The 14080-nt window shown below is 39.4% G+C and overlaps 1 protein-coding gene across 1 annotated transcript in view; it reads left to right on the forward strand.

Moving 5' to 3' along the window:
* The window catches only part of LOC124606822 (solute carrier family 22 member 7-like), a 138346-nt gene extending 134973 nt beyond the window's left edge, over positions 1-3373 (forward strand). Inside the window, exon 9 of the mRNA XM_047138891.1 lies at positions 2911-3373. Coding sequence (XP_046994847.1) covers positions 2911-3099 — 189 coding nt within the window. The 3' untranslated portion in view covers positions 3100-3373. The remainder of the gene's footprint in view (positions 1-2910) is intronic.
* Positions 3374-14080: the final 10707 nt, after the last annotated feature.

Below are 14080 nucleotides of genomic sequence, written 5' to 3' on the forward strand. Positions count from 1 at the left end.
GCAGTATGGGACTTAACTTCTGAGGTCATCAGTCCCCTAGAACTTAGAACTACTTAAACCTAACTAACCTAAGTACATCACACACATCCATGCCCGAGGCAGGATTCGAACCTGCGACCGTAGCGGTCGCTCGGTTCCAGACTGTAGCGCGTAGAACCGCTCGACCACCCCAGCCGGTAACAGACGGACAGACTGATTTTTTTTCATTGCTTGTACTGCGAAACCTTGCTTCTTACCAAATTTCGCTATTCTAGGTCAACAGGCCAACGGTATATCCCTATACGTTCTGAAGGGGGAGATTTCGAGTATCAAAATACGTAATATATATGGCCTTAACTTTTGATTGCATTGACTAAGAAGCTTTAAATTTTCACTCCACAAAGGGATTGCAGACTTTAATACGTGACGTAAATTTGAACTTGATATTTCTACTTGTTCCTGAGAAAAAGTGTTGTAGACAGTCGGACAGATAGACAGACAGACATACAGAAAGACAGACGACAAAGCAAGGCTATAAGACTACCGTGTTTACAGGTTGAGGCATGAAACCCTAAAAATTAAAAAAAAAAATTTAATAGACGTTGCTGACGGATAAAGATGTTAAAAAGTAACCTGCACCGTCACAAAAAGCTGAAGAACTTGAACCAGGAAAAAATTGTAGGGTATGGCTGTAAGCATAAATGTTCGTTTGATAGTATCTGTGGGGGTAAGTATGTATTGAAGTGGACGCAGTGGACGAGGGATCGCAAACAAGGAGGAGTATCAAGCGTGGGTATGGCTGTAATATGAAGAGGAGAAGGTACAGGGAAAGATAGAGAGGGAAGGGAGAAGGCACGTCCTTCATATGGGGTGGTGTAGGTATGCAAGAGTAATAGCTGTTAGGACGGATAGACGGATAAATATCGGGGCAGATTTCGTTTGCTGAGAGAGAGAAATGGTAGGAAATTTGGTTGGGAACGTATGTGGGGGGGGGGGGGGGGGGCATGTAGTCGTGAAATACAGGGTGATTCATATAAATATGAACTACTTCCTCGGAAAGCTCGTAAATACGGGGAAGTTGTCTTAATGACCTCAGTAGCGCTGAGAGAACCAGAAGTACTGCCCGTTTCTGCCAAGTTGACTGTTGTTCCTGCCCATGTTGTCCTTTGTCCGGTATAACGCCGCGCTTTCTCGCCTCGTGTTACTTCGTTTGTAGCCTCGTTGGTCACGGATTGTGGAGTCTGTGAGTGTACAGTTCGGGTCGCGCGACAACAACGAGCAAATTAGCGATTCGATCGCAGTCTTTAACTGGCTGGAACATGGAGTACACACTTCGAGAGCGAGTTGTTATTGTGAAAACACACTGAAAGACAAACTCGTTGATTACGACATGACGGACACTCCAGAGAAAATTCAAATTTCGCGATGCTCCAGAAAAGCTAACAATTTTATCAGGTGTAAAAAAGCTGTTGGCAACCGATGAGCTAAACGGTTACGGTTGTAAACATAGACCACCATTTAGTGTAGAATTTATTGATAATGTGCAGAGAAGTTCTCTCCAAGGAACCAGGAGACAAACATTTCATATGGTGCATGTCAGAGAGCATTGCGACCACACACGTGATGCAACGATACAAGACACAGATCACCAGAAAGGAATGCGTTACTGCCGATGGTTTCAGGGGTTTCTAATTCAACAGCTTCCCCATAACTTAGTTTACAGATGAGGCATGGTTGCATCTTCCAGGTTACACCAAAACACGAAGCAGTAGACGCTGGGCTGGTGTTAACCCCCACATCGTCCACGAAACAGCACTGCATGATGAAAAGGTTGGAGTGTGTCAGCTTCCAGAATTGTTGTCCCCGTTTTCCTTGATATGACTGAAGACTCTACAGTTTATAAGGGCATCTTCAATACATTTGTGGAGCAGCTGGATGACGTCGAAACAAAACAGGTATTTTACAACAATATAGAGCAACATGACACATGTCTAGCGCTTCCATGCAACTTTTAACATGTGTCTATGGTGATCGATGATCTCAAAAAATTTGTGCCCCTCCCCGATCACCTGACCAACATCCCCTCCTCCCCCCCTCCCCCCCCCCCCCCCCCCACTCCCTCGTCAGGCTCCCGAGATATTTTCGTGTGGGGATATCTTAAAGGCGGAATTTACAGAAACAGGCCACGGACAACTGCAGAAGTTCGTGTGGCCATGAGTCACGAAATAAACAGCACTGGTGAGGATACACGTCGCAGAATGCTGCGGAATATGGTGAAACGAATACAGTTGTACATCGATGTTGGTGAAGGGCACTTCCAGCATTTGCTGTGAGAAACTTGTATGTCTGCATGTATGTATGTTGTATATTGTCTCTCAAAATTGTAAATGTGTCCCATTATAGGTTCAAATGTTACGACTCAATAAAGCAGTTCAGGTTTATATGGTTCACACTGAATGTCGGTACAAGGATGTACCAGGTTTGCAAATTAGAGACGAGATAATATGAATGTTGAAGTTGAGTTTTCAGATAGTGTTGGATGTGCTTAGGTGCTCATTGTGTAGCAGGAGAGGTGGGAATTTGATAAGGGTGGTAAAGGGTACAATGAGGGAAACTAAGTAGATGTTGAAAGGGAGAACAGGGTGCATGACGCTCACCGATTTAGAGGGAGTAATAGAACGTTGGTGGAGAATACATCAGTGCAACACTGGCATAGCAGACTATAGGTCGGATCATGGAACAGGACGAGGATAGTGCAGGGGTGCAATCCCCTTTTCGCTCAGTTAATAGGTTTTGTAATCTCATTCTGATGCATGCTTTCTGTTGGATGGTTGTCAAGGGAGTTTTAGAGCCGTATTAATTCACGTGGAAACGTATCTGTGGTTCGTGTCTCTCATTCTCACTACTTACAAGTATGTTTTCCTTTCGCAGAATGACAAGCGACTTCCCTTCGCCATCCTCTGTGCCCTCGAGCTGATGGTAGCGTTTTCTGTGTCGTTCCTACCAGAATCTGCAATGCAGCGATTGCCAGAGACGTTAAGGGATGGTGCCGTCTTTGGCAGAGGGCAACCTTACTGGAGCTGGAAACCAAAACCACCTCTTCAGTACGCCACAGGATAAAGGAGTTCCAGAACTTCCTTACAGTGTAGTTGTACACTGGGCATAGAGTAGCAGCTGACATGTTAATGCGACGCTAGCAGCCTACGACTTCTGTTTGCTGACGTCTTGCATGACTAGCTCGGCCTGCTATGAGTGGTTAACAGTGCAGGTCGAACTTTATTTCAAATCTGTAAACAGTAGCACGAAAACTAAGGCTGACCAGGATTAGATTATAAATTTACTCTCTGGTGCAACTAGCGACTCCTGAGAATCAATTTTTACAAGACGCAGGCAATAATTACTGGACGAACTACTTGCAGGATCCATCACCACGTCCATCTTCATGGTTTCTGTCTAACCATTTATGACCGCCCTATCCAATAAACGCTATACCAAACTAAACCAACATAGAAACACTGGCCGTCCAAAGAAAACAAAATTTCACAATAGACTAAAACTACACGCTGCATAACTAACAGCCTTAATCTGAGGACTAATCCTGTTATTCCAACGTCACCTGGATTTATACCCCCTTACACCCACACCTTTAATTTTAACACTCCCCCAAAAATGATACTACGCAACTCTCCTCGCTCTCTGTATCCACCTACTACCTCCTCCCCCCCTCCCCCACCTGTTACACCTACAAGCGCTCCACATCCAATTCCAAAAAAAATTTAATCGCCTCTCACAACCTGCCCTCGAAATCCCATCCAGAGATCCACCCATCCTTCCATCTTTAACAGAAGTCTCTTCTTGCTTTCATGTGTGTGTTACAGTTCGCAATCCCAAACCACTTTTCTGGGTCCTCCTCCTCAACTCTTCACTCCACATTCTTTCGAAAACGCATTTAAGCAGGTGAAATGTTAAACAGAATTATGATTGAGAGTGGTGTAATTGTATATGGATGTAAACGCCACCTACTCTTTGCATACATTTAGTAAAATGAAGACCGCCATTTAAAGGTTTTTTATAATTTTTAAAATTAAAAAACAGCAAATATCAGTATTTAAATTACAATCTGAAATATACGATAGCTTGTTTTAATAATTTTAAAAAGACGAAAATATTTTGTGTTTTTAAAGTTTTGTAAAGTGTTTATACGTTTTTTGACTGCTGTTCCTCAACAGCACCAATGTAAAATATAGATCTAGTTCTCTAATTTCGTCAATGTTTTTGATAAACATAGTAATCTTCTCATTATTTTTATCTTCACATTCTTACACATTTTTACAAATTCTTGATGTTGTGGTTGATATAAGCTTTAAGTGAGTTCTCTTATTCCAGTTCAACCATCCTGAAGCTAGAATATAAATATCAATCATTAATGTTGTTTTTCCTCAGCTTTGTAGCTATTACAGCATATGGAATAGAATTTAGGTAAAAGCCTTCCATGCATATTTTCTGGTTTCACTCTGGAATTCTTATTTTTGGTTTGCAACCTGTTTTCATATAATTAAATAAAATTTTATTAACATTACATGAGTCACTATTTCAGTGGAGTGGTAACTCATCTGTTCTCAAAAAAGATTGACTGTACTTGCGTGAGAAAAATTAAATAATTTGCTGTAGTTGGGTTTTATACATTTTTAACTCCATATATTGCACAAAAATAATAAATTGTATTACGATGGAGAAACGATAGAAATTCCTGTTTTCCAATGTAATTTGGAAAGTTTGGAAAAATTTATTCATTCAACAAAGCCAAATAATCACATTAAATCGTGTGAAATTTTAAATAGATTTATTATTGAGTGTGACATAATTATATATGGATATAAACTTTAGTATTAGAAGTGTGTTTGAATTCAGTAATCAAATTATTGAAAAACCGTTACTAATGATGTTCCTAAATTTATTCTGTTTGAATTCATCAGTATGAATTTTAACCTAGCTGATGGAATGTTTGTGGAGCATACTGATCATTTTCATTGAGAAACTAGGCTTATTGCTTCATTCAAGTCCAATGCTGAATTTGGTGGACCAACAGCTCATGAACCACATTATGCTGTATATATTCCACTTTTTAATATTATACAGGAATTAGATCTAACTGTAACTGAAGAAAATTGTGATTTGATTGACTTCAATGGTGCCTCTGTAACAGTTATTTTAGAAATGGTCTAACAAATTTTTATCTTTAATCAATAGTTAACAAAACAGAGAGCCATCAGTTCTATTCATTGCCTGAGAATGGGAAATCAAAAAAGAATCTAAATATACTTAACAGAGACACAAATATTAACATAAATATAGGAGACAAATGGCTTCATCCTGATAAAACTCAGTTGTACATGAGCTTTAGTATTATTGGAGCTGATGATACAGGTTATACAGGGTGTTATAAAAAGGTACAGCCAAACTTTCAGGAAACATTCCTCGCACACAAAGAAAGAAAATATGTTATGTGGACATGTGTCCGGAAACGCATACTTTACATGTTAGAGCTCATTTTTTTACTTCTCTTCAAATCACATTATTCATGGAATGGAAACACACAGCAACAGAATGTACCAGCGTGACTTCAAACACTTTGTTACAGGAAATGTTCAAAATGTCCTCCATTAACGAGGATACATGCATCCACCCTCCGTCCCATGGAATCCCTGATGCGCTGATGCAGCCCTGGAGAACGGCGTATTGTATCACAGCAGTCCACAATACGAACACGAAGAGTCTCTACATTTGGTACCGGGGTTGCGTAGGCAAGAGCTTTCAAATGCCCCCATAAATGAAAGTCAAGAGGGTTGAGGTCAGTAGAGCGTGGAGCCCATGGAATTGGTCCGCCTCTACCAATCCATCGGTCACCGTATCTGTTGTTGAGAAGCGTATGAACACTTTGACTGAAATGTGCAGGAGCTCCATCTTGCATGAACCACATGTTGTGTCGTACTTGTAAAGGCACATGTTCTAGTAGCACAGGTAGAGTATCCCATATGAAATCATGATAACGTGCTCCATTGAGCGTAGGTGAAAGAACATGGGGCCCAATCAAGACATCACCAACAATGCCTGCCCAAACGTTCACAGAAAATCTGTGTTGATGACGTGATTGCACAATTGCGTGCGGATTCTCGTCAGTCCACACATTTTGATTGTGAAAATTTACAATTTGATCACGTTGGAATGAATCCTCATCCGTAAAGAGAACATTTGCACTGAAATGAGGATTGACACATTGTTGGATGAACCATTCGCAGAAGTGTACCCATGGGGGCCAATCAGCTGCTGATAGTGCCTGCACACGCTGTACATGGTACGGAAACAACTGGTTCTCCCGTAGCACTCTCCATACAGTGACATGGTCAACGTTACCTTGTACAGCAGCAACTTCTCTGACGCTGACATTGGGGTTATCGTCAAATGCACGAAGAATTGCCTCGTCCATTGCAGGTGTCCTCGTCGTTCTAGGTCTTCCCCAGTCGCGAGTGATAGGCTGGAATGTTCCGTGCTCCCTAAGACGCCGATCAATTGTTTCAAACGTCTTCCTGTCGGGACACCTTCGTTCTGGAAATCTGTCTCGATACAAACGTACCGCGCCACGGCTATTCCCCCGTGCTAATCCATACATCAAAGGGGAATCTGCCAACTCCGCATTTGTAAACATTGCACTGACTGCAAAACCACGTTCGTGATGAACACTAACCTGTTGATGCTACGTACTGATTTGCTTGACGCTAGTACTGTAGAGCAATGAGTCGCATGTCAACACCAGCACCGAAGTCAACATTACCTTCCCTCGATTGGGCCAATTGGCGGTGAATCGAGGAAGTACAGTACATACTGACGAAACTAAAATGAGATATAACATGGAAATTAAGCGTTTCCAGACACATGTCCACATAACATCTTTTCTTTATTTGTGTGTGAGGAATGTTTCCTAAAAGTTTGGCCGTACCTTTTTGTAATACCCTGTAGAACTTATGATGAAAACTCTAATACAAAATCAGTTGTTAATTATGTGTTAGAGCTATTTGATTTTACAACCATAAAGAAAGCAAATAATGTTATGTCTAGAATAGAGCTTCCTTTTTTTTAATCATCAGCTTTGTTGTGCTTGACTTCATATCTCAGTAGTAAAATAAGGATGGAAGAACACATACTTAATAATGATAAAGTAAAGACTATGAGAGGTGAAGTTTTCTATCCACTGAATATGCTTGGCTGTTTCTGTAGGCACTACAAAGAAATTTTTTTGGAGGGGGATCTTACTGTAATTTTTACTTGTAGTTCCAGTGCTGGAGATGCTCTTCTTAGATGGACTGACTACAATAATGCCAGAGTTGAATTAAAGATACACATGCAAAAGAAGGTGAAAGTGTAGAGCTATCGAAATGCGTGTACCTATTCTTAAATTGAACTGTATTATGAGCTTGAACAATGAGAAACTATACTGAAAAATCCTCAAATTCCAATATTTTTCTATGTATTGCAAACTGTACAAGTTGGTAGTTTAGGTAACAAGCTAAATTTCGAGTTATGTATCACAAATTACTAAAATTCAATAGAGTTTGATCTGCCATATTTAGTTTTTTTTGTGATTCAAACTAATTGTAACAACAATGGGCCAGTTTATTTGTCACTAAACCATCATATTTAACTTCAGAACATTTGCATTAAAAATAGAAGGAATGAAATATTGCCTCAAGAAGTGTGGAATTTGGATCCACAAAAACAATGATATGAAGACATGTGATGCATTCCTTCGTTTTAAGCGAGTTACGCAGTCGAAGAGCTATGTTAGTATAGGTCCAATTATTTTTGTAACGGACTATCCTATCTACATGATTAATATGACTCACATATAGAATATTGTTACTGCTCAGAGGTCTATTGTGAGACGATGTGCCACATTCATACATCGAAAGAAGCAGCTCACATTTGATGCACCACACACAATATTAACTGAGAATTTTTAAATTGAAAAACTGAATATCTAATGATTTCCGGTTTTATTTATTATTATTTTTCTGGATATCTCTTTTATGAAGATTACGATAGCAGTTTGAATTTTGAAAATCGGTTAACATTTGGCTGAGAAATTAACGAAAATTGATCTAGTCAGCAGACCAGCTGGCAGGAAATGTTGCGTAGCTCCTGTATCTAGAGTGGCTGACGACTGGCTGAAGTTTCTATCGCTGTCTGGTGCTAGCAGAAGGCTGCCCCATGCTATCAAACCGCAATTTTCTGGATGGGTTTAGCAGCTGGACCTGGTTCAATAAATCGCTAACAGAGATATCTTTTTGTTCTCGAAACAACTTCTTTCCTCAAAAACCAACTATATACTCGTTTTGTGAACGTTATTTCCTTGCCCTATGAGGCACAGCTGAATAGCTAAGGGATTGATTCGGTCAGTCAATACTATTGTTATCAGCTAATATCGTCCAATGCACGAGCTCAGCTGAAAGAAGACGAAACACAGCTCTCAGCAGCCCTTCTCTGTACATGCCAATGTGTACTGACCAAGGCAGCATAAAGGAAGAAGATGGATGGACAACAGTTAGCATCCAAGTCAAAGTCCAACGGTGACATTCAGGAAAACAAAAAAAAAGCTGTATGACGTAATGCAATAAAGAGACTGCCACCGGAATAAACCTTTCCAGGTTTTCTTTCAGAAGGCACCGAAAGGTTTGGATGAAATTTTGTATAATTTTGTGTCTCCAATTACTTTTTACATTAATTCTAGTGTGCTCAAAGTTCCCATTATTTTTAAACTAAAATTTTATTTCGTTGAATATGGATTTTAATTAGGAATAAAAACACATCTCTAATGTTTTCAGTTAATGCTAGTAGACTCAAAATCGCCTCAATTTTTGAGTAAAATTTTGTTTCATTCTTTGTGGATTTTAATTAGTGCGCTCAAAACTGGCTTGGATTTTTATAAATAGTAGTAAGTGGGTGCGTTTAGTGCACTTGGTATGTTTGTAACGCATAATCTTTTTATGAATTAATTAAATTAATTATTATATTATGTTAATGTATTTATAATATAATTTTATGTAATTAATTTGTATAGAAGGTTATGTATTAAAAACATACCAATTGTTTTGAATTTACCCACTTACTACTACTGTTAATGTGTGTGTGTGTGTGTGTGTGTGTGTGTGTGTGTGTGTACAGAGATAGAGAGAGAGAGAGAGAGAGAGAGAGAGAGAGATTCCAACCACAGCATATACGTTCCACTGTTTGAGTGGGGAGTAGATATGGATATAATATAAAATGAAGGATTCATAGGGTACAAGGCAATTAAATTCATGCTGACTTCCGAAACCATATGCAATATTTCTGTGATTAATTACGTTTATTTTAAAAAATTATTGCATACTACATAAATTAGCCTTGTATTAGACAATAGTAGATTCAACTGTTGTGATTTTAAATATTTAACCTAATCTGTGATAAGTATCCATGTGTATGTACAATAATCACATAATAATATCAAGAAAAATTGCCTTATACATTTCAGGTGGACAGCATGTTAATATTACAGTTAAGACATACATTAGTTATAGATTGTGGAGTAATATGCTAATTACTGTTTGCAACAATAATTAAATCATTAATATATGCCAATTCTTGAGGTAATATATTTGTGAAAGAAAACATATTAGAGTTATTTTGCTTGTATTACTACAACTGATGCATAAGTTATTCTCTGTATCAAAATATTCGATTTGTCATCCACTTACTAAGTTCATTATAGCTATACTGACAAATGCACATACATAGAGCAGCACAGCTTGTGCACTAAGGTAAGACTATGTGTATATACATGAGTTTGAATATTCATATATAATGAAGTAATTTTAAGTGAGGTATCTAATTTCATTGTGAAATTACGCAACTATTCTGTGATATACAAACTGTATCACTTGCAAAGGTAAGACAATTGTAAAATGTAGACTTTTGCATGATTGTTGTGTATCAGCAATGATTAAGTAACTGAGTAATTCAGCAGTCAATGTGGGAAGAGTAAGATTCAATTATCTGAACCTGCCATGCTCAACACCAGGGCCGCACAAGGTGCATGCACCAGTGCATCGCACAGTGCAGAGCGCAGAAGACGGCTGTACTATGTTGACGACGGTGCAGACCCCCCACTCTTCGGTTTTGCGCGACAGCACTGCCTCTCACTTCCTTAGCTTGTGTCGCTCACGCAGCCTGTCTCGACCTGTTTCAAAGCTTTTACCCTGTTGTCTTCCTCATTGCCAAATACTAATGTACACTAGGTGGAGAGCTTAGTTTGTTGTACCGGTACAAGAGAGATTTATATAATAACTGTAATGGTAACAATTTTAAATTTGGTTTCAACACAAATGTATCTTCCTATGTGCTATTTATTTTATTTGCAATTATGCTACTAAGATCTGAAACGAGAGATTGGCTGACAGCAATTCTGAGAGAATTTTGTAAATTACAATTAGAAATACTTGCACGCAATCTAGTTTTTGTACAAGACAAAACAGAAAAAAACTTTTCACATACACAAGTAGAACCAAACATAGAAATAATCTTCGCTGCTTCTCTGTGTAACTTGGGAAATTCTTCCTTCAGCAAATTCTTGTAGAATTGTGGATCACCTCACTTTTCGTTATTTGGCATCAACTGCCACCTGCCGCACCATACAGCAATCTTTTCTAAATCGCTTTGCAACTGATACTGGTCTTCGGATGACCTTACTAGACGGTAAGTTACAGCATCATCTGCAAACAACCTAAGAGAACTGCTCAGATTGTCACCCAGGTCATATATATAGATCAGGAACAGCAGAGGTCCCAAGACGCTTCCCTAGGGAACACCTGATATCACTTCAATTTTACTCGCTGATTTGCCGTCTATTACTATGAACTGCGACCTTCCTGACCGGAAATCACGAAGGCCCTTACTATAACTTTGCACTCGGCACAGGTCGATAGGGCGAACAATCGACTGTAACGTGTTGCGAGAGCAAGTGTCTAGATGCGCCAGAGGGGTTGGCGGGAATGGTGTGTGTGTGTGTGTGTGTGTGTGTGTGTGTGTGTGTGTGTGCGTGTGTGTGGAGGCCATTATTGGAATATAGGGTCTTTAACCGAGAAGGGCGTCACCATCGCCGTGGTTAGACCCCTAAATAATAAATAAATACCGGGGAAGTGATGAAGTATCTTTATAAAAGTGATCAGTGACATTACTAGTGCCGATATTTAGTTTCGCGTCTACCGCGCCGGCCTGACCTTGGATTCTAGTGTTGGAGGCAGTGATGGAATAGCGTGTGACTATAATGGCAAATGAAGAGACCCTGTGCCGAGATTAGCCGTAATTAGATACGTATGACGAAGGCAGTGGCTGTCTCCTTTTTGTGTTTTGAGAAGAATATAAGTTCGTAATTAGAAAAACTGTGTTGATGTTCCTTATTACCATACATTCGGTATTATAGTATTGAACAGGACGAACTGGAAAGTAACAACTTCCATAGCAGTCAATTCCCATTACCAGCCCCATTAGGTTCACGGTCATGTTAATAATAAATATTGGGCTGCTATTCGATCAGATCAGGTCGGGATAAAAACGGAGGTGTTACACCTTGGCGACCGTGACAGGACAAGTGCAATCTTCGGACGAATAGTAATGAACAATAGGTAATTTTATCTTGCTTAACGTGAGAAAATATTTTCCAATTTCGGATGAAGACAGTATGTACACTTTAAAATTGTGGCAATAAATTCATTAAGTTACATATGCATAGGTAGATGCAAAATTGAAACTTTAAAACAGTGTTTCAATGTGTAGGACCTTATAAATGATTACCGCAGTTAAAACTGCGTAACCATAACGAATGTAGACAGTGGACAATGTCTATGCCACGTTTTGAAAAATTAAAAATCGCGACAAGAAACAGTGCATCTCGAACAATACGAAGTAATAGCATCTTACGATTATGAATAAACTGTTTTTTCGCCATATTAGATAAGAGTAGCAGTGTCGATAAACTGTGTTATAATGTGCAAACGCGTAAATCCGCGCGAAAAACTGTGAAAAGTGAACACCAAAGAAAGACACGTGTGAACATTACCACAACAAAACGAGCCAAGAATTCGTCACGAAAGCTTTTACAGAAGTGTTTAATAGTAATGTTATGACCGAAATTGCTTTTTGAATGATGAAAATCGAGCAACTTCACTTGGACACATAAAGTGTTATACAGGCGACTACTTATGTGGCGACGCAATTGTTGAATGACATCACGCAGACCCGTGCAGCAGCTGTGCCAAAGAGCTTCGATTCGCAAGGTGATTTCACACATCATCACAACTTCCTGTGCAAGGAGTAGGTCAGACGCAGACGCACTGCACTGGACAGCGACCAGTGCGACTTCGAGACACTGAGCGCCAACCCGGCACCTAGCGGCCAAACTACAAACTACGCCCACCTGCAACGCCACGGAGCAGCCGACTGAGAACTACAACGACTCACCACAGATCTTCAGTGCGACTTCACGCGGCTCCGGCGGCAGTACAGCAGCACGTCACAAAAGCGCCACGCCCACTTCAAACGTCAGTTGGTGAGTGAAGACAATTGGTTAGCATAACATTAAATTGCAATATACTATCTCCACAATAAATAAACAGTTTCAAACTGTGTTTTGCCTTAGGAAAAGTGCCCAATTACAGTAATTTCAGAGAATTTTATGAAAGATACTCTGAAATATGGCATGCTTATTTATGCATACTGCGCTGTCTAAACAGTGATTATACAGATATGCTCATTGTTTTTGTAAATTTTACATTTATAGATTTAATGAATGGTGTGATTTGTCTTATTTAAAACATTTTACATAAACTGTGTATGTCAAAATTGATATTTGAATTTATTAGGTTTTGAGAGTCGTTATGTTCAGTACTCATATGTATTGTATCAATTTTGGGATTAACTGAAGATACTGCAGTTACTGTTTGATTAGTTTAGCGGGAATTAGGTGTGTTTTCGGTTAAGAGAGGTTATTTTATATTACTTGCCTGTGCATTAAAAATAAACCAAACATGTCTACCGAAGATAAGCATGTTTGTGAGGGAGTAGCTGAAAGGAAAGGGATAGGACTGGAAGACAGAGATGATTCAGGAATCAGTGATTATGGATTGTCATTAGAAAGCCCATTAGCACATTCAACTAGTTATCCTGAGACACCGGGACAAATGACGAGAGATAAGCCAGTTTCAGAGGGTGAGGATATACGGTCGATGTTAGCTGACTTGCTAAAGGAAACCAAGGCAACAAAAGAGAAATTAGAAGAAACTAGAGAAAGGGAAGAAATATTCCGCAAATTATTAAAGGAAGGTTTACAAGAAACTAGAGAAAGGGAAGAAACATTCTGCAAATCATTAAAGGAAGGTTTACAAGAAACTAAAGAAAGGGAAGAAATGTTCCTCAAATCATTAAAGGAAGATTTACAAGAAACCAAAGAAAGCTTAGAAAAATCATTTAAGGAAACTCTAGCACTAGAGATCAAAACATCTCAAAGGAAGATAGAATATAATCTGAAGAAGGAAATGCAGGAGTTACAAGAACGACTGAAGATGGACATCAACGAGAGAGAGAGAGTAAGCTACAGAAGAGCATAGACCAAGTCCAGGTAGACGCGGAGGAGATGGAAGGAAAGTTAACAAAACGGATAGAAGACGATATTAAAGAAACTAAAGCCGAATTGGAAGAAAGGATCACCGAAGTGGAAACAAATTGCAATCATCAAATTGCCAAGGTGATGCAGATGCAGAAACAACGCAATGATGCGGTTAAGGGGATAGGAGAAAGGCAAAACCAACTGGCTGTCAATCTGAAAAATGCTATAGCCGTGCAACGAGAAGAGGATAACGAGAGGGTCTGAATGGAGGTCAGGCAATTAGAACATGGAGTGCAACAATTGGAGAGCAAGACAGAAGAAATTGATAAACGAATTAGCTATGCAACTTTAACCGTTGGGGAAGGTAGAGTCGTTACCTTGATGAGTGGTGATAGTTGGTATGTCCAA

This window comes from Schistocerca americana, chromosome 3, assembly GCF_021461395.2.
Source record: "Schistocerca americana isolate TAMUIC-IGC-003095 chromosome 3, iqSchAmer2.1, whole genome shotgun sequence".
In the NCBI taxonomy this organism is placed as follows: Eukaryota; Metazoa; Arthropoda; class Insecta; order Orthoptera; family Acrididae; genus Schistocerca; species Schistocerca americana.